The 20,357-nt window shown below is 38.5% G+C and overlaps 1 protein-coding gene across 1 annotated transcript; it reads left to right on the top strand.

The window, feature by feature from the left end:
• Nucleotides 1-567: 567 nt before the first annotated feature.
• csf1ra (colony stimulating factor 1 receptor, a) lies at nt 568-17,975 on the top strand. Its single transcript, XM_042492995.2, has 22 exons — nt 568-777; nt 1,068-1,190; nt 2,762-3,046; nt 3,216-3,503; nt 3,611-3,747; nt 4,028-4,193; nt 4,835-5,036; nt 5,393-5,508; nt 5,634-5,745; nt 5,837-6,036; nt 6,341-6,432; nt 7,246-7,372; nt 7,528-7,632; nt 7,783-7,893; nt 8,000-8,162; nt 8,272-8,354; nt 8,445-8,548; nt 9,018-9,140; nt 9,267-9,378; nt 9,474-9,573; nt 11,101-11,212; nt 13,585-17,975. Exons 2-22 carry the CDS (start codon nt 1,139-1,141, stop codon nt 13,729-13,731), a joined length of 2,937 nt encoding a protein of 978 aa, XP_042348929.2. The 5' UTR covers nt 568-777; nt 1,068-1,138; the 3' UTR covers nt 13,732-17,975.
• The last annotated feature ends 2,382 nt before the right edge of the window (nt 17,976-20,357 follow it).

The raw sequence follows: 20,357 nt of genomic DNA on the forward strand, positions 1-20,357 counted from the left end.
GGCCCCTATGCATAAGCAGTCTTTGTGGGCCCCTGCCATCCCTCTCTTGTTCCACATCTCCCTCATGCACCTTTGATTGTTTTTTTGTTTTTTTTAAGTCAGCTTTCTTTCTTTCTCTTTCTCTTTCTCTTTCTCTTTCTCTTTCTTTCTTTCTTTCTTTCTTTCTTTCTTTCTTTCTTTCTTTCTTTCTGTCTTTCATTCTTTTAGTGATTTCTGACAGAATCTACTTGAAAGATCTACAGATCTACCATAACTCCATACTTACATTTCTCTCTTGACATATCTCTCAGGACTTTTGTCTGATTGTGAGGTCAGATTTCTGAGAGCCCTTTGACTCTCCATCCCTCTCCCATGAGTCCACACTGGCAACAAAAACCCTGGCAGCCAAAGTCCAGCAGTGCTGGAGGTGATTAGTCCCACCTCAACGGATGTCTGAGGAGAATTGTGCCTTTCAGTTCAAATTGAACTGGCTCATCAATTTGTTGAGCGTGATATGCTGATCCGCCTCCTCACACACGCATACACACACACACACACACACACACACACACACACACACACACACACAGAGTTCCCTCCACCCTCCGCCACTTGCTAGTCTGAAAGATTTCATGTTTGCTGTGTGACTTCTGTGGTGAAGAGACTGTACACAAGCAGAAGGAGAAGAAGGGCAGAGGCGAACAGAACGGGAGGACTGGACTCATGTGTCAGCTTTGGATGAAACATCAAACTCAGGGACGTGATTAAACCCTTTTGTCAAGCTGAGAACATCTGCAGGTGAGTACATTTTAAATTAATGAGTCAGCTCCAATAATTCTGCATTTTAAGGTGAAGTGGCTTATCAATTTTCTAACTGTAATAATGAAAAGCTTCCTTAAAGTATTTAATTTGTGACTCTTTTTAATTGTAATGTATGCATTATAGGACAAAGATGTGGTAGAAAAGATCCATGTTCAGAAGAGACTCGTGTTTACGAGCAAAGCTGCTTTAAGTGGTCAGAAAAGAGAAGTTGATGAGTGATAGCACAACTTCAGAGGTGGTTCTCATTTCTTTCTTGATCGCCACAGATCTAAAGGAGAGTGTTTCGTCGCACGAGCAAGCATCAACATTCAAACTGCAGGTTTGGAGGTGATCCAGGATGCAGCCCTACTTCGCTCTGCTGCTGTGGATTATGCCCTCTGCTGCTTCAGGTAAGGCCCAACAAGCACTGATTGATAAATCCATGGCTGCTTTGCATTTTGCGTCTTTTCGTTTCACTCTGACTGTTTTTTGGCAGCTACTGTAGATTTAAAAAAAACTTAAATAAAACAAAGATTGGAGTAACTTATCATTTTCATATTGATTTGAAAGATGTAACATCTGACAATATTTAGGATTCAGTGTTTTAGTGAAGTGAAGGTCTGGCTTAACTTAAAAGTTTTACATTTGGTCAAATCATTATAATATATTCTTTAAAGGACACATTTCTCTGCACTACTACAGACCAAATTTTTTATAAAATCCGCCAAACATGACTTCTCGTGTATTTCACTTTATGGTACATTTCATGGCATAAACCCGTGGTCGGTGCAGATGAGCGGAGAAACACTGCTCCATCTAAGATATAACACACGCTTTCTTTCTCTTTTTTTCTTCCCCATTTTAGTTCAGCTCTGAACACAACATAGTAAACAAATATCACCCGCCAAGCATCAAATCGCAATTTCATGTGTTTGCATTACAGCACATAAAGAATCTGTTTATTTGGTTTAATTATGGCTAAATCAATTAGTTTTGCTTTCTGGTGGATTACTGTATGAGGTGTGCTTTGGGGTCATTTTAGGGTTGGATGAATAGTTCATTTAGGCTATTGAAGAGCAATGGCAACTGTTGACACAATCAGGAAGTTCAGAATCAAACGCTGATTGGTCTCAAACTGCATTTCTTTCCCACATTATGTTGTGTGTTGTGGTGGATAGAAAAAAAAATGCTGAACATGGAATCTCAGTTCTGCTTCAAGCTTCGAAACACACCGTGAAAACCTCCCAATGGAAACTTTTATAACCTTAAACGAAAGTGGAGACTGAGCACGAAATGAGAGAATACTTCAGGTCGACAGGAACATGTCAATCTCTGCCCTTTTCACAAAATCCAAAAAGCAAAAAATTTTTTAGATGAAATTAGTTGTCCAGCTGAGTTTCTATTAACTTCTAAATTTTCAACAAAGTCATCAAAGAGAGCATTGTTGTTAACATTAACACTAAAATGTTAACACTCCCTTGGGATTACGGGTCTTTTTGTGCTCCAATAAAGATGGCCGAAAAATATTATCCGTGCTTAAGATTTTTGAAGTTTTTTCTCACAACTCCAGTGTAAAGATAGCGAACTCAAACTTAATTACACCCTCTTTTTAAGGGGACTATTGAGCTCCTTCAAAGAAACCCTCTTTCGTATGTGTGTCTACTCTTATTTTTGGTGTTAAACATGAGGGCCCCAAAAACACAACAGCAACAGAGTGAAAAAAAAGCAGAAGTGAGAAGGATTGAGGGATGTTATTAGGCTCCAAGTCTTCAATCTGTTTCCTGAATTCATAGGATTATTTCCAAAATAGATCTGAATCATGGCACAGACGAGACAACTCTGCGTTTTTTTCATAATCTTTTTTTTTTTAATGACCAAAATTAAACACAAAAAAGAGGAGAAATACTTCCAAAGTCCATCTTTATTCATTTGTCTAACACTGTGTTTCCATTCCACGTTATTTCGTATTTTTCCCTCTCAGTGGAATGGAGGCGTCCGGTGATCAAGTTCAACTCTAAGATGTTGGGGAGTTCGGAGGTGGTGGTCAGACCCGGGACCCCTCTGGATCTGAGATGTGAGGGTGACGGGCCTGTAAACTGGCAAACGAGGCTACCTAAACACAGACGCTACGTGTCAAGGGGCAACGGGAACGTCCGCACTTTGAGGGTGGACCGTCCCTCTGCAGAATTCACTGGAACATACAAATGTTATTACACTGCTGCTGGGTCACAGCAACTGACCTCCTCGGTGCACGTGTTTGTAAAAGGTGAGCTTGTATGGATTAGAATAGTAGGACAAGCTGGTGAGCTGGTAATGCTTGGATGGGTCATTGTACCCACCAGTTATTCTTTCCTGTGATAGTTTGTGCATGTAAATCTCACATTATTCCATTGTTGTGTGACCTAATGAATTGCCTCCATCTCTGTCTTAACCAGATCCAAACCGTGTGTTCTGGACCAGCAGTACATCTCTGCGGGTGGTGAAGAAGGAGGGTGAGGACTACCTGCTGCCCTGCCTGCTGACAGACCCAGCAGCCACAGACCTGGGCCTCCGCATGGACAATGGCACCTCTGTGCCGTCGGGGATGAACTTCACAGTTTACAAGCACCGCGGTATTCTTATCCACAGACTTCACCCCAGCTTCAACGCCGACTATGTCTGCACAGCGAAGGTCAATGGAGTGGAGAAGACCTCCAAAGCCTTTTCCATCAATGTCATTCAGAGTGAGGTCACTTGGTTATTAAAACAATCACCTGAAGCTGTAATAGTCATTTGAACTGATATGTTCATCAAGTTTGATACTTTAGCTGATATTTTCTCTCTTTTCCAGAGCTCCGTTTCCCTCCATACGTCCTCTTGGAGACAGAGGAATATGTGCGCATTGTTGGGGAAGAACTCAAGATTCGCTGCACAACACACAACCCCAACTTCAACTATAATGTCACATGGAAATACACCACCAAGTCGGTCAGTTTGAGGCATTTTGGGAGTTTTCCTGATCTTTATCAGAACAGAGTACTCCAGTGATGACATTTTTTTCTGTAGGCTAACCCAGAAGCTATTGCTGGTTGGTTTGGTGATGATCTGTAGACCTGTAGACCACAGACCTTATTTCAGGCTTTAACAAAAAAAACCAAAACATTAAAAAAACCACTGACTTTGAGGCAAGGGCACCGGAGGTGCTGAAGTGCTAACAGATGAGGTACTCTTTTCCAACTCTGAATTTATTTCCTCTTCTTGTCTTCAGAAACCAGTGATAGAGGAGAGGGTCCGCTCCAGTGGAGAAAATCGCCTGGACATTCAGAGCATACTGACCATCCCTGCTGTGGATCTTGCAGACACAGGAAACATTTCCTGCACTGGCACTAATGAAGCCGGGTTGAACAGTTCAACAACATACCTGCTGGTTGTGGGTAAGCCACAAAAACAGTGACCCTTGCTATGTCTCATATTCAGTGGAGTAATGTAATTAAGTATTATTACTTTGTTACAGTACTTAACTATTTTTTGGCAGTATTTGTACTTTACTTTAGTAGTTATATTTCTGTCAACTTTCACTTTCGCTCCACTACATCTCATAATAAATATACTTATTTTTACTCCACTACATTTCTTCAAAGAATCTAAGTTATCAACTACAAAAAAAGTACAGAAATGAGGACAAGAGGAGGAGACGGATGGATAAGTACAAGAATGAGAGTGAAGGAAAAACTGGTTCTCTTTATATTGCAAAAAAGACCTTGTTTTTTCAAGCCTAATGTATGCTCAGTTTTAAGGTGTTGTATGTTAAGAAGATATAAACTTCATAATCCTCAGAATTTAACCACGTGCTGTTTATGCTTAAGTATATTTAATATCAAAATTACTTTTGATACTTTAAAACAGTAAATACCAGATACTTTAGTACTTTGACTTTAACCTCTTCCAAAGTTGGTTTGGAGAAATCTGTACTTAAACTCAAGTACAGCTTTTAGATACTTCATCCACCACTGCTCATTTTAAAAAAAAGCCCAATAAATCACTAAAAACAAACTGTTTTGATTCTTCTGAACAGACAAGGCCTACATCAGGCTGCAGCCGCAACTGTCCCCTAAACTGGCCCACAAGGGTCTTTCAGTGGAGGTGAACGAGGGAGAAGACCTGGAGCTCACTGTGCTCATCGAGGCGTACCCTCACATTACAGAGCACAAATGGCACACCCCGACATCTCCCAACACGTCCACACAGGAGCACAAGCTCATCAGATACAACAACAGGTAAAACACCAGAGCTGGTGAAACACTGCAACAGGCTCCATTTTATTGCTCTGAGATGTGAGCACATTTCTTGCAAAACTTGCAAATCAATTTTTAAACGTGTACTACAGTAAGGAGGGGGGTTATCCTGGATTTGAAATATGCTGTTGGTGCATTTTGTGTGAATTTGACAGGGAACACCAAGGTCATTGTATTTCCTCAGGTCATGCGAGAAGGAAGAGCATTGTTCTCTTTTAGTTTTGACGACGTACTCAGCGATGATACATCGGAACTGTCTGAATGCAAACCGCAGAATTAGTCACTTTGGGTTCCTCTTTTTTTCAGCTTAAAGACAGAACTTTTTGTTTTTATTTTAGATACCATGCCACCCTTCAGCTGAAGAGAATGAATGCACAGGAACAGGGGCAATACACTTTCTATGCCAGAAACAATTTGGCCAATGCATCCATCACATTCCAAGTCCAAATGTATCGTAAGTGACACAGGAAACATATCAAATCATGAAGTCGTGGCATGATTTCATTTTCTCAGGTAAAAGGAAAATGTTTCATCGAAATATGGTCATTGCTTTTCTTCCATTCATTTTCTCACTGGCAGAGAGACCCATTGCTGTGGTGAGATGGGAAAACATAACTACACTCACTTGCACCTCATTTGGCTATCCTGCTCCCAGAATTATCTGGTACCAGTGTTTCGGGATACGGCCAACGTGAGTTGGCACATGGAACAGCAATCAGAAAAATGTCATTAAGTTTGTTGTATGTCCTTTATCTGACAGTATATGTTTATCAATGAGGCAGGTGTAATGAAAACACCTCAGGGCTGCAGATGGCCATCCCTCTCCAGGCTCCCACTGTGGAGGTCCAGAGGGAGGGATACGGGGCTGTGGAGGTGGAAAGTGTCCTCACTGTGGGGCCGTCCAGCCGGAGGATGACAGTTGAGTGTGTGGCCTTCAACCTTGTCGGCGTCAGCCGTGACACTTTTGCCATGGAGGTTTCTGGTGAGCCTCGGATCATTTGAAGATCATTTGCTAATTTTTCAGGATGTGATCACAAGTTTTGTACTTCTTAGTTTGCTATTGCTTAGTCACATGGTGTTTACACAAAATCTAATGTTTGTGAAATTTGTGTGTCAGCAGATCCCTTTGTTGTTATGAAACCACATGGTTCTCATGCTTAATTTTGTGTTACTGAACATTTCTTCTAAAAATGCAAAAAGGATACAAAATCCATAGAGGGACGTTAGAAAACATCAGATGTAATTTCTCTACATGAGCTAATGTTCATCTCTTTTTAATTGTGCAGACAAACTCTTTACTTCCACCTTGACTGGAGCAGCAGGCATCCTGACCATCCTGCTTGTGCTACTGGTTTTTCTGCTATACAAATATAAGCAGGTAAAGTGTCTTAACCATAAAAACACACAGGAGTTTAATTTGTAAGTTACTAATTAGCAGAGATGTTGACTTGAGTCACATGCCTTGGACTTGAGTTAGACTCAACTTAACAAAAAACAAACAAAAAACCCACTTGCAAATCAACTTGAACACTAATGGCAAGTGACTGCACTTGGACTTGAGCATTTTGACATAAGAATATTTAATACCTTCTCCTGAGACCAAAGATTAAAAAGTGTGCTGTTTAACAAGTGTGAAACAAATCAATGAATTACTTTTAATTTTTACTATCGATTTGGACTACATTAGACCATGTGCTATGGCATCCTTGTGTTTTCCAGCTTATACCTCCCAGCTCTAATCATCTGCAGCATTCAGGCAAATATTCAGGCAAACATTGAAAGAAAAAAAAACAACATTTTGTTTCACTGCGATTAAACTGATATAACTCAAAGACAGAAGCGCAGTCAGTGATTCTGGCTGTTGGGAAAAAGCTTTTACCTTTTAGATAGACCATGCATGTGCATATACTAAGAAAGGAAAAGGAACAGCTTTCAGTTTACTTTGGATAAGTCTGGGATAAGTATTTTAGATGAATTTAAGAGTTTAATGATTGATTCCCCAGATCTACCTTGTTTGAACAAGAATCTAGTTAGAGGAGAGAAATGCAAGGAACTAACATTACATCACAGAGCACCAGTGGTAAAGATGATATGAAAGACAATTTTTTCACATAGAAAAACTACACTCCAGGGGTCAACAAAAAAAAACCCATTGTGGTTTACCACTATTTGCTCCTATCTCCATCTTCAGAAACCCAGATACGAGATCCGCTGGCAGATCATTGAGGCAAGAGATGGCAACAACTACACCTTTGTTGACCCCACTCAACTGCCTTACAATGAGAAGTGGGAGTTTCCGAGAGACAAGTTGAAGCTAGGTCTGTGTAACGTTATTTTACATTGTGATAAAGTTGTGCACATGTTAAAACAGTTATTTAGTGCTCTAGAAAAATTGAACAGTGAAAATAAACATAATAGAATCTGAAAAAGAAAAAGATCTCAAAATGCTTACTCGTACTTTCTGTGCGACCAGGGAAGATCTTGGGTGCAGGAGCTTTTGGAAAGGTCGTTCAGGCCACAGCCTATGGTCTTGGAGAGGAGGACAATGTGCTGCGTGTGGCAGTGAAAATGTTAAAAGGTGAGCTGATGTTAAGATCTCTGATAAAACAGACTGTTTTTACATGAGGGACTCAAAGGGCCCAGCAAATCTGAAAACGTGTGATCCTAAGTCATTTGTAGTGCATTGTCAGATAGGAGGATAATGTGACTGTAAGCTGTGTCTCTGCAGCCAGTGCCCACTCAGATGAGAGGGAAGCTCTGATGTCTGAGCTGAAGATCCTGAGCCACCTCGGACACCACAAGAACATCGTCAATCTACTGGGAGCGTGCACCCACGGAGGTCAGACAGCATCCTGCATTTGTCTCTGATTAAAGTAGAATATGGTAAAAACATGTTTAGGAAAATCATTACGTGACTGGAATTACATGGTGTGTCTCCTCATCAGGACCAGTGCTTGTGATCACAGAGTACTGCAGCCTTGGCGACCTCCTGAACTTTCTTCGCCAGAAGGCAGAGACGTTTGAGAACTTTATTATGAATGTTCCCGACATTATGGAGGAATCTAATGACTACAAGAACATCTGCAGCCAGAAAAAGTTCATTAGGAGGTACACCATGGAAACATGTGCAGTCTGATAATGGAGGATTTGTTAAATATATTCACTCTCCGTCATCCCACTCTTTTGTTGATCCTCTTGTTTTTTCTCCATCCATCAGCGACAGCGGGATCTCCAGTACATCCTCAAGCAGCTACTTAGAGATGAGACCCAGCCAGCTGCCAAATACAGAATCATCTCCAGGTAAAAAGCTTTCTCACTCAGTCCCAGTTTAAATTCACACAAATATAGTCATCGAGCTACAGCATGCTAATGAGAAGCTTTCTCGCCAAGACTCTGTGAGTGAGGAGACTGGTGACTGGCCGCTGGACATTGATGACTTGCTGAGATTTTCCTTCCATGTGGCTCAGGGCCTTGATTTTCTGGCTGCCAAGAACGTGAGTGATTTTGCCACTTAAATTCTTAATGTGCAAACATCAAGAACAGAAAATGTTAATGTAATAATTTACAACAGCAGCTGCTGTGTCATCCCCAGGTAACAAACAGGATTTCAGGAAAAACAGCAACTGATTTTGCATGGAAACAGTGTTGCTTTTAATAGGATATGATGAATAAAGGGTGTGCAGTCTTTGGTAAAGGGGCCGTGAGGGGTATTTCCCAATTTCATTGTCCATGTTTGTCATAGACTGGCAATGTGTTTAATCAAAATTCGTCATGTTACGATGAGATACACTCTGTTCAGTGATCTTATTGTCTTTTGATGTACGAGATAACAGCCAGAGACAAACTTTTGTGTGTGTGTGTGTGTGTGTGTGTGTGTGTGTGTGTGTGTGTGTGTGTGTGTGTGTGTGTGTGTGTGTGTGTGTGGGTGTGTGTGTGTGTGGGTGCGTGTGTGCGTGCGCGTAGTGTATTCACAGAGACGTGGCTGCGAGGAATGTCCTCTTGACTGACCGCAGAGTGGCCAAGATTTGCGACTTTGGCCTGGCACGTGACATCATGAACGACTCCAACTACGTGGTGAAGGGCAATGTAAGCTAGAATAGAGCTAACATTTACTTAAAAAAATATGATAAACTTTATTCATTAATGAAGTTATAGACTACATTAAAAAAACAACAACACATTTTGGGATGCTTTTTTACATTGTTTTTTAAGGCCCGTTTGCCAGTGAAGTGGATGGCTCCTGAGAGCATCTTTGACTGCATTTACACCGTCCAGAGTGACGTCTGGTCCTACGGCATCCTCTTGTGGGAGATCTTCTCTTTAGGTCAGATCATGTGCATGTGCACACTACATTTACACACATTTATTTCATGATTTGACTGCTAATATGATATGATTGCTAATGTTTTTCTCTACAAGGCAAGAGCCCGTACCCCAGTGTGGCAGTGGACTCCAGGTTCTACAAGATGGTGAAGCGTGGCTACCAGATGTGTCAGCCGAGCTTTGCCCCAGCTGAGATGTAAGCCCTTAAGAAACATAAAGTCTGCTCATTTAAAGATGCTGCTTTTTAATAATAATAATAATACAACAAATAATAATTAAAGTATAGAGACCAGTTATAACATTGCAAATAGCAGAACTGATATAAAATAATAAATACAAGAGTTATGTTAATTAAAAACCAGACTAAACAGAAAGGTTTTCAGTTGTTGTTTAAAAATGTTCACAGAGCCCGCTTCTCTTATGGCTTTTGGAAGGTTGTTCCATATTTTAGAGTGTTGTGAACAAAAGCTGTGCTGCCTATTTTCTTGTGCATATGATTGTGTGTATTCAAAAACCCAGCAGTAAAGGATCTAAGAGCTCACGAGGGATTATAAAATGATAGAGAATTTGCAATGTAGGCCAGTCCCAAACCATTAAGAGCTTTAAAAACAATTAAAATATTTAAAAAAAAACAACTAAAAATAATTCTAAAAGATACTGGGAGCCAGAGGAGTGAAGCTAAAACCGGGATAATCTGCTTTTTCAAGTCTAGCTGCGCAATTCTGAATAAACTGGAGTTTCTCTATTGAGTTCATCTTTTTTCCCCTGCAGCTCACACTTTGTCCAACCAGTGTTAATACTGTCACCTGATTATCAGTCCAGTTTTACTGGAGTATCAAGTGACTATCAGCTGGGTTTTTACAATGAAGTAATTAGGTAGAGTTGCTTTTATATCAGCTGCAAAAGTCTGTCTGAGGAACAGTGACAGCAACAGGTAACATTTAAGTTAATATAAGCTTAAATAATGACTCTTTAAAAAAAAAAAAGTTGATCCTAAGTTCATTTCAGCATTGGTCTGTTCAAATAGCATGCTTCCCAAGTGTTCATTAGCAGAACAAAGATCTCTTTCTCTTTTCCCATCTTCCGCTCTATCTTACATCTGCAGTAACTGACACATGAGGTAACCTTATGAAGTGCTCTTATTATTCCTGATTTTAACTTACTTGCTCCGGGTTATCTTCCAACCCCGTAACACTGTAACAAAACAAGCCTAGACTCTAAACTTAACAAGCCGAAATGAGAAAATAAAAAGTGTTTTCCCAGTATCTCAGAGGGCTCTTACATCTGTGTGCGCTGATTTAGTGTGGCTGTCACACCACCCGGAATAACTGTGGAAACAGAGGGGACTGAATCTGAGTCAGGACCTAATCATCTGTTGTTGTGCTGTGTGTCGGGCCTCAGTTCTGCTGTTAGCCACATGATCGCAAAGCTTGGAAGCCATGTAACTGCTATTTCACGGCAGCAAAATGAGACTGTTGGGGCCGGGGTGCTCATGAACAAGTCTCTCTTATCAAACTGCGTCACCACCTCCATAAGCCTCTCCTTATTTGTCTAATATGACTTTATACAGTTTTCTGATTTTACAGAGTTTGATCTGTAAAATTGGAGTGAACTGTTTGGGATATAACCCCCCCCCCCCCAAATGTATATATCAATGACTTTTTTGTCCAGGAACTTCTCTGAAATAAATCTGTTTTCTAAGTATGGTTTGCTTTCGTTATAGTTACATGATCATGAAGATGTGCTGGAATCTGGAGCCTACAGAGCGTCCCATGTTTAGCAAGATCAGTCAGATGATACAGAGACTACTTGGGGACCAACCTGAGCAGGAACAGGTAAGTTTTTACAGAGATACACCGAATCCATTGATTTATTTGAAGTCATAGTGGATACAATAGACTGACCATTTACTGCATATGAATTTACATTATCATGCCTCAACTTCAACTTTAAGAAAATGTGGTTCATCCATCGCAACACAAAATTCTGAATGAATCCTCAAACGAGGCAGATCAACTATCGGTTGAGATTCTGTGACTGCATTGCCTATTTCTTTCCTCAAATGTTTTCAGAAACATATTTGAAATTCTAATACCTGAAATTGTAAATTGTAAAAACAAATACGATCTCATGTTGTGTCAATCACATTTGCGCACTGACTCCGAACTATGGTCTGTCATTAAAGTTTTCGGAAAAGGTTTGATTTTCTCCGTTTTTTGCAACCGTCAAAAGCTTTTAGATAGTCGTTTGACCAAGAATCAGTAAAGAAAATGTAGCAGTACACATACGTGACAAGAGAGAGGAGCAAAGCACACAGTATCTTTTAATAACTGATAAAATAGAATAGAATAGACCTTTATACACAGACAGGGGAAGCATAAGTGTGGACACAGAGAGGGGAAGACAGCTCGCTCTCTTCATGCAGCTGCGGGGCAAAAGACACTGGGAGAGAGTGAAGTACCTCCAGGGGAGAGAAGCAGTGAGAAAATTAGTCTTGTACAGAGGATTTTCACAACGAATATAACAATAAAACACATCAGAATCAGTGTACAAGGTTTCTATGCGTAACTTTTTTTTTATTTTCGAATGATGGATTAAAAAAACATCAAAAAAATGCAGATTCACTATGCAAAGACATTTACTCTTCCACTGAGTGGGTCTGACTTGTTGCTTTGGTTTGTTGGATTGGTTAAGTTTAGGCACAAGGAATGGGATTGGTTAGGGTTTAAGGCAAAACATAAGAGTAAGCCAATCAGAGGCAGAATAAGTCGGACCATTCCTTCAGCATCCTAGGATTTACAAATTTGCATGGGGAAGTGAGAGAGGAGGCCAGCTATAGAAAACCTCCCCATTCCAGCGAGTATTTTTCAGTATGTTTGTTCATGTTGGCATAAAAGATCTGTAGAATTATTTTTGTTTATCATTACTGTATTATCTTTACTGCTACAAAACATGCATGCTCTCCTTTGTTGGATAGGGCACATGAGCTGTTAGTAAATGCTTAGGTATGACAGAAAGAGACTGTATTACTTGATTAATTTTTTCTTGAATGACCTGCCCTACTCTCTCTCTTATCAGAATCAGATTCAGCTTTTTTGGCCAAGTATGTTTACACAAACAAGGTATTTGACTTCAGTTAGCTTTGCTCTCAATGTACAGGAAATTAAACATTAAATATAAAAGAAAAAGATAAGAAGAAAAAACAGATAAAAACAGAAAACTATAGTTTTAAATTTATGTTTTTAAAAGCCCTAATTAAACAATTTTAGCTAATATATACAAGTTTTTCTGCGTAATAGTGCAGTTACAAATAGAGGTATTAAAAAACAGTGCAAGGGTCATATGGTAAAAACAAGTTAAAAGAGTGTGAATGTGCATCTGTGATTATTCTGACACTCTGTGACTGTTAAGAGTTCATCAGAGTCACAACCTGGGCAAAGAAACTGATGTTTTGGGTTGTTTTGGCGTACCGTGACATGTAACACCTACCAGACGGGAGGAATTTAAACAGTTTTTGGCCAGTATTCGTTGCCTTTGTTGGTTGTGTTGGTTAGCTGTAAGCATGAGGAGCGAGACTGTCTCGGGTTAGGGTAAGAATGTCAGGGTAAGCAAGTCAGAGGCAGACTGGGGTGGGTCATACCCTCACCATCCTAGGAAAACAGAATTTCTTCCGGTCTGATCAGCGGTTACATGATTGGCCACTGAAGAATGACGTTAAGTTTGCTCCAAAAGTCGATTACGTTTCAGCTTTTTGCTGCATGCTGCTGTATTTTTTTCCCCACTGTCCGTGTGGCCTCATTGCCGCAGTCTAGACTCTCTACCCAAATGAATGGAAGGACTGACATTTTTGTCGCAACACCTAATTTGGATGCCGCCCTCATGTGAGGCAGAGTTCAGTGACACCAGTCTAGTTTCGCCAGAGCTACTGATAGAACAAAACATGTGATGCTCAGGCCAAATGTCCCCAGAAAACCCTCTTTTTATATTTAATTCTCACTGACAATCAGATTAAGCTGAGCTGTAAAATAAATTAAATTAATTGGATCTTGTTCGAGTGCTGTTCTCAAGGGAGACTCACACACATTTTTAAATAGCTGTTACATATTATTTGAATGCAAGACACTTTTCTCTGCCGTAGTATCAATAAGAAGCTGAGATTTGTATTTGTAGGATCAAGTCTCACCGTCTAAATGCTGCGTCTCCACAGTTAATCTACCAGAATGTGCAGCAGCAGGTCATGGAGGGTGAAGTGTGTGACGAGCCCAAGTGCTGCGACGGCCCCTGTGACCAGTCTTGTGACCACGAGGAAGAGGAGCAGCCTCTTATGAAGACCAACAACTATCAGTTTTGTTAAAAGCCTTAACCTGCCAATCAGTCAATTAATCACTCATCAATGAGCATCAGAAAAGCACGATCAGCTATAGCTCGTGGCCAGAGTCCTACAGCTTATTGTAACCACTGGACAGTCGCAGAGAGTTGCCTTCACAGCTATTTTTTGCCTGTTGCGCCTGCTCGCCAGACAGACAAGCAGCTGCAGCAAGCATGTGACTTGCTTCTTTGCAGACCATGACTGCAAATTGCCACGTCTAATGACACCGACTGCAGACATGAAAGGAGGAAATGCGTCAACAGACTGCAAAGCATCCAAAGCTGTACCCTATCCTAAACGTTACTCACAGACTGTTTATTACTCCTCCTGATATACATTTCAGGTATAATCTGTTATCTAAAGGAGCATCTGTTTCTTAATTTCTTATTATGAATATATACATTTTTTTATTAATGTTATTGTTCCGTGACAAGGAATGTCTTGTTTTTGTGGGGATTTCGGCTGCTTGTCAGCAGGTTCAGTTCCTTCTCATCATTTTATTGCATTTATGGTTCCTTAGAGGAAGCAAACAAACACTGGATCCACAACAACAACTACTCTGACTACTCATCTTCATGTGCTCTAGACAAGTTAGGTTTTATTCTCAGATCACCTTAAAGGGATAGTTAGGATAGGATTTTTTGAAGTGTGGTTGTATGGAGTAGTCAGTTTGTTACATATAGTAGAGATCAGTTGACATGCCCCCAGTTTAGAGAAGCAGGCAGGGGTCCAACAAGAAAGCCAGACAATATATTGCTAGGGATAGGGGCTCAGCAACAAAACACATTTTAGCCACCTAAAACAATCCCTCAGGAAAAAACACAACAACATTAATCTAATATATTGAGGCAGCCCAATCTGATGGAGAAGTTGATTATAGCTTCAAGTTTCCCATCTATGCCAAAGCCACCAGATTGCATTGGAGTCTGGCTTTCAAGAGAATTATAGAACAGCTTCATTTCTCCATTGGAAAACATTGTCTGAAAGCAAGTTAAAGCAGTGAAAATATTCTAAATATATCATACACTTAAACTGATAATGATTTTTTAGGTGGTTAGATATGTTTTATTGCAGACTCTTCCACAGCATCAGATTGGTCAGCTTCATTGTCTGACATCTGTTTTATATAATTCACTGTCTATGGATAAGTACACCATACAAACCCACTTAAAAAGAATCTGAACTGTCCCTTTAATAGAAATATCCAAACAGTGTGAGTGTTTTTCCTTGTTTTTACCATGCTAAATCGACCGTGGAGGCGGCAAAGGCAGACTGTGTTGTTTTTCGTCTTTGTGCATTGGTCACAGCTGTAATTCTTAACAGCGCACTTAACAGCAGCTGTCAGTAGCAGCATGTGATTGTTCCACTTCAGTCTAATTAATTAAGCAGCGGTCAGTGTGATTTAGGAGCAGCGAATACAACTGAACTGAGCAGGGAAATCTGTGGATCCCTTATGGATCAGATGAACAATGTTTCATGTTTGACAATGTGAAAGTTTCTTTTTTTCTTTCTTAATCTTCTCATTTTCTGTAGAGTTAGATGAGTGTTAAGATGTAAGCTTCATTAATGTCTGTATGTAGCAGTCAGCCTACACTGCCAACTGTTTGAAGGTTTTAGAATAACATATAAGCTATGTGAGAGATACAGACCGCAGATTTGTGTGATTTCAGACATTTCAAATTTGCTTGCATCTGAATGAAACACAATTGAGATGTCTGATTATGTATATATCTCATGTAAATCAAGAAGTATCTTTATTTTCGCTGGAATATTGTAGAATAGATAGTAATACATCATTATTTGTGTTGTATGTGTTTTTTTGTGCAAATAAGACAATCATTGTTGCAAATTAAAGGAGCAGTGTGAAAGATTTCAGGAGATTTAGTGGCGTCTAGTGTTGAGGATTGCAGATTGCAGCCAGCTGAAACATCTTTTGGACATTGCTTATTGTTCAAGAGGATTACCAGGAGCCAAATTATCTGCAGAGGTCTATTCCTCTCCAAAACAAGTGGACCAGGTGATTAGACTTAGTAAAAATGCTGCTAGCAGTTTACGTTAAATCAGTGTTTCACTGTTTCTTCTATCAGTATTGGCTAATCGCAGACAGTCGCTCGCCCAGTGTGTGCTCTCCTTATTTCTTTCCTTCTTTCTCAAGGTTTTTTAGTGGGAAGTGATTTATCCGCAGAGGATAGCCTCTCACAAACAAATGGACCAGCTGATTGAACCGAGTTAAAATACTTTAGAAAGCAGTTTCACAAAGAGGAGTTTCAAACAATGGTCAATGTGAAAACACTAATGGCCCTGTCTAAAGCCAGTGTTTGGTTTGTCCACTCTGGGCTACTGTAGAACAACATGGTGGTGCAGCATGGCAATCTCCATAAATGAGGACCTGCTCCCTATGTAGTAATGAACAGCTCACTCTATGGTAACAAAATCACACTTCTTTTTTTCAGCTGATTATACACACAGAGAGACATACATAATGCAATATATATATGTCAATATATTCTTCTAAATCCTACACACTGGGCCTTTAAATCACTGAAAAAGGCTTTGAATTAGGCTTTGCCACTGAAACTCCAGAATGTAAGGTTTTTATACACTGCAATATTTCATATGGTGACAGATATTTTTTTTTTGCTATTTTTGTTGTTTACCTCATGAGCTGAAAGGAACTGTGTGCCTTCAAGTTATTATTTCCCCACTGTCTATTTTTTTAAAAACTGGACAATGTCCAATTTGCATTTCCTCTGGAACATCTTCCACAGAATCTGTCAACATTGCACAACTCTGAAAACTTTGTAGGGAAGTATACATCCCACCGCTGAGACAACAGGAAGTCCAATTGCTTTTTCTTCCTTGTGTAGTTTCAGCTAAAATAATGTTTCTTTTGTGAATTAGCTCACCACTGTTGGAAACTTTAAAGGGGTGCCAGACTTTCTGAAGTAATTTTTTAAACAGTCCGTCAAGAACTAAACATATTAGTGATGATGGGAAGATTACTTGCTACCCTGATAAAAAGTAATAAGTAATAATAATAATAAATAATAAAATAATAATAAGTAATGTCACAGATACTTCATCAAAGTGAGTAACATATCACATTGGATTACTTTTGATTACTTTCTAAATGTTTTAAACTGGGCAGTAAAGCAGCAAAACCTCTGGAAAAAGGCTATGCCAAAAGTATCTGTTCTTGCAGAGGAAACAGATGCAAAGCAATAGAATGAATGAAATAATCAAATTGTCGTCAAAAAAAAGTCTTAGTTTGGGTTTGAGTTTAAATCATTACTTTTAGGCATCATTAAATTTTAAATGCCCTTTCCTCATATATATACCTTTCAAAGATTGTATTCCTGTTTTTATTTTTAAAGTTATTGCTTTGTTTGATTTCTTCGTCTAGTCCATTCCACAAAGTGACCCCACAAACTGAAGAGTGGTGTGAACACGAAGCTGCTATCAAAATTAAATTGATATGATACTTTACAGCTCTATTCTTGAACATATTTTGAACGCTACCTGGAAGCAAACTATTTGTTGCTTTAAACAGTACCTGTGTAGTTTTAAATTTCACAAGATCTCTAAATTTAATAATTTTTGAATTTAAAAAAGGGAGTTGGCATGTTCACAATACCACACAATACACAACATTATTTATCATCCTTATTGCTCTTTTTTGCAGAATGCATATCCTTTGCATGGTGCTCTTGTAACTATTACCCCAGTCTTCCCCACAGTAATTCATATGCGGTAATAACAGTGCACAATACAAAGTGTGCAGTGTTTTACGATTCAGTATGTGCCTTGTTTTACCCAGAATTCCAATGCTCCTTGCCATCTTGGAACACAGATATTTTATGTGGGGTTTCCAGCAGAGCTTGTGGTCCAATACAACATCCAGAAACTTGTTTTCACACACTTTTTCTATTATCACATTATCAATTTCCATTTTAACATTTGCATTGATCTTACAAAATCCAAACAACAATCATACAAGTATGTACATGTTCAAGTTTAATAATTTATTTTATCAAACCAACATTTTAACTCTTCTATTTAGTTTGTGACCTCTTTCAAGAGCTGCTGCAAGTCCTCCCCAGAATAAAAAAATGCTTGTGTCATCTGCAAAAACAACAAATTTCAATACATTTGTCAGATTACATATGCCTTTGATGTATAGAATAAACAGTTTGTGGGACCTGTGGGACACCACAAGTTATGTTTAAACATACAGACTTATGCTGACCCATCTGTACAAACTGCTCTCTATTTTCAATATAACTTTTCAACCAATGGGAACCCACCCCTCTAATATCATTCCTTTCCATTTTAATAGTATCAAATACTTTTTTTAAGTCAATAAATATTCCCACTGCATATTTTTGTTATCTAAACAGTTCATTAACTCTTCAGCTAGTCCCATTAGCGGAGTATGTCTTAAAAAATACTTTATAAGTCATAATATAATATGACAAAAAATTCATTAAAAAGTCATGGTATAGTATATCATCAAAAATGCATTAAAAAGTCATAGTATGACTTAGGGTGTTTTCCAGACTCGCATGAATAAGAGAAAGTACATTATGTCATCAAAACCAGCTAGAAAAATTAATACTATGGTGTGTTTTCCAACAAAGTAAAAAAAGTCATAATAAAGCATGTTTAAGAAGATGACAGTATAGCATGTCCAGAAAACGTTTCAAATGAGTCGAAAAGCCATAGTATAGTATGCTTAAAAACATACTACAACTTGCCGAAAAAATGGTTGAAAAAAAATCAACATTCCAAACGTCAAAAAGATGTCATAGTATAGCATGTTGAAGAAGTTTTTAGTATAGTGTGTTGAATAAACAGTCCAAAAATGTATCAACTGGTGAAAAAAGTCATACTATAGTAGGTTGAAAAACATCATGCTATAGCATCGTCAAAAAAAAAACGATTGATAAAGTAATTGTTCCAAATTTCCAAATAAGCCATAATATAACATGTTGAAGAGGAATATAGTATATCATGCCGAAAAAACAAAAAGTTAACATTCTGAATCTTGAAAAAAGTCAAAGCATAGTATGTCGAAAAACATCATACTATAGCATGTTGAAAAAAAGGTAGAAAGTCATCTTTCAAAATGTCGATAAAAGTCATAGTATATCATGCTGAAGAGGATTATAGTATAACCTGTCAAATATAACAATCCAAAACATTTCCAATGATGAAAAATCATCGTATTGTATGTCGGAAACCATTATACTATAGCATTTTGAGAAAACATGCCATAGCATGTGGAAAAAACGATTGAAAAAATCATTGTTACAAATGCTGGAAAAGTCACAGTATAGCATGTAACAGTCATAACGTGGAAGAGGATTATGGTATAACATGATGAAAAAATCGTCTAACAAGTCAAAAGTGATAGTATAGTATGCTGAAAAACATCTTACTATATCCTGTGAGAAAAAATGTAAAAAGAAAAATCATTCCAAATGTCGGAAAAAGTCATAGTATAGCATATTGAAGAGGATTATAGTTTTATATGTCGAAAAAATGGTCCAAAAAGTCAACATTTCCATTGTTGAAAACTCATAGTATTGTAGGTCGAAAAAGGTCATCCTTCCAAATGTCAAAAAAGTGGTAATACAGCATAGTGAAGAGAATTATAGTGTAAAATGTAGAAAAAAACTTACCAAAGAGTCAACATTTGCAATGTTAAAAAATCAGATCATAGCAAAAAAAATAGGAAAAAATAGTCCAAAAAGTCAACATTCCAAATGTATAAAAAGGCATTTTTTAGGATGTTGAAGAGGATTGTAGTATAACATGTCCAAGAAAAGGTCCAAAAAGTCAACATTTCCTATGTTGAAAAGTGTATGTCTAAATACATCACAATATAGCACGGTGAAAAGGATTATAGTATAAAAGTTTGAAAAAAACTACCAAAAAGTCAACATTTGCAATGTCAAAAAGTCATATGATAGCATACTCAAGAAGATTATAGTATAGTATGGTAAAAAAACAGTGCAAGAAGTCAACATGTCCAATGCTGAAAAGTCTAAGTCTCATTTGTCAAAAAACGTCATAGTATGGAATGTTGAAAAACGTCATGTGGAAGTATGCTCGATAAAAAGCCGGAAAATACCATTCTATAGTATGGCAAAAATGTCAAAATATGGCATGTCACCAAAAAAGCTGAAAACTGCCTAGAATAGCCTGCTTAGACATGTCACAGCATAGAAAGATGCAAAAATGGCCCAAAACGCAGTCATTTGGCATGTCGAAAAAATTACCGAAAATGCAAGGCTATTGTATAGCAAAAATGTCAAAATTTGACATCTCCCAAAAACAGCTGCAAACAGCCTAGAAAAGCTACAGAGAAAATTCAATACTATAGTAAGGCAAAATGTCAAAATTTGATGTGTCCCAAAAACTGTTGAAAAAGCTGGAAACAGCTTAGATTAGTCTGCCAAGGAACACCATAGCAAAGAAAGTTGCAAAAAGAAGCAAAAAAAGCCTAATTTGGCACGTCGAAAATATGACCAAATATCCAAGACTATAGTAAGGCAAAAAGTTCAAAATTTGACACGTCTAAAAAACAGTTGAAAACTGATGGAAACAGC

Source organism: Plectropomus leopardus, chromosome 8 (assembly GCF_026936395.1).
Source record: "Plectropomus leopardus strain MGB_pleo_1.0 chromosome 8, ASM2693639v1, whole genome shotgun sequence".
NCBI lineage: Eukaryota > Metazoa > Chordata > Actinopteri > Perciformes > Serranidae > Plectropomus > Plectropomus leopardus.

Bases quoted from the DNA above. Each gene is read 5' to 3' on its own strand.
- csf1ra (XM_042492995.2), top strand. From the start codon at position 1,139: ATGCAGCCCTACTTCGCTCTGCTGCTGTGGATTATGCCCTCTGCTGCT. The intron at 3,047-3,215 runs GTGAGCTTGTAT...TGTCTTAACCAG, and splicing joins GGTGCACGTGTTTGTAAAAG to ATCCAAACCGTGTGTTCTGG. The intron at 7,373-7,527 runs GTCTGTGTAACG...CTGTGCGACCAG, and splicing joins GAGAGACAAGTTGAAGCTAG to GGAAGATCTTGGGTGCAGGA.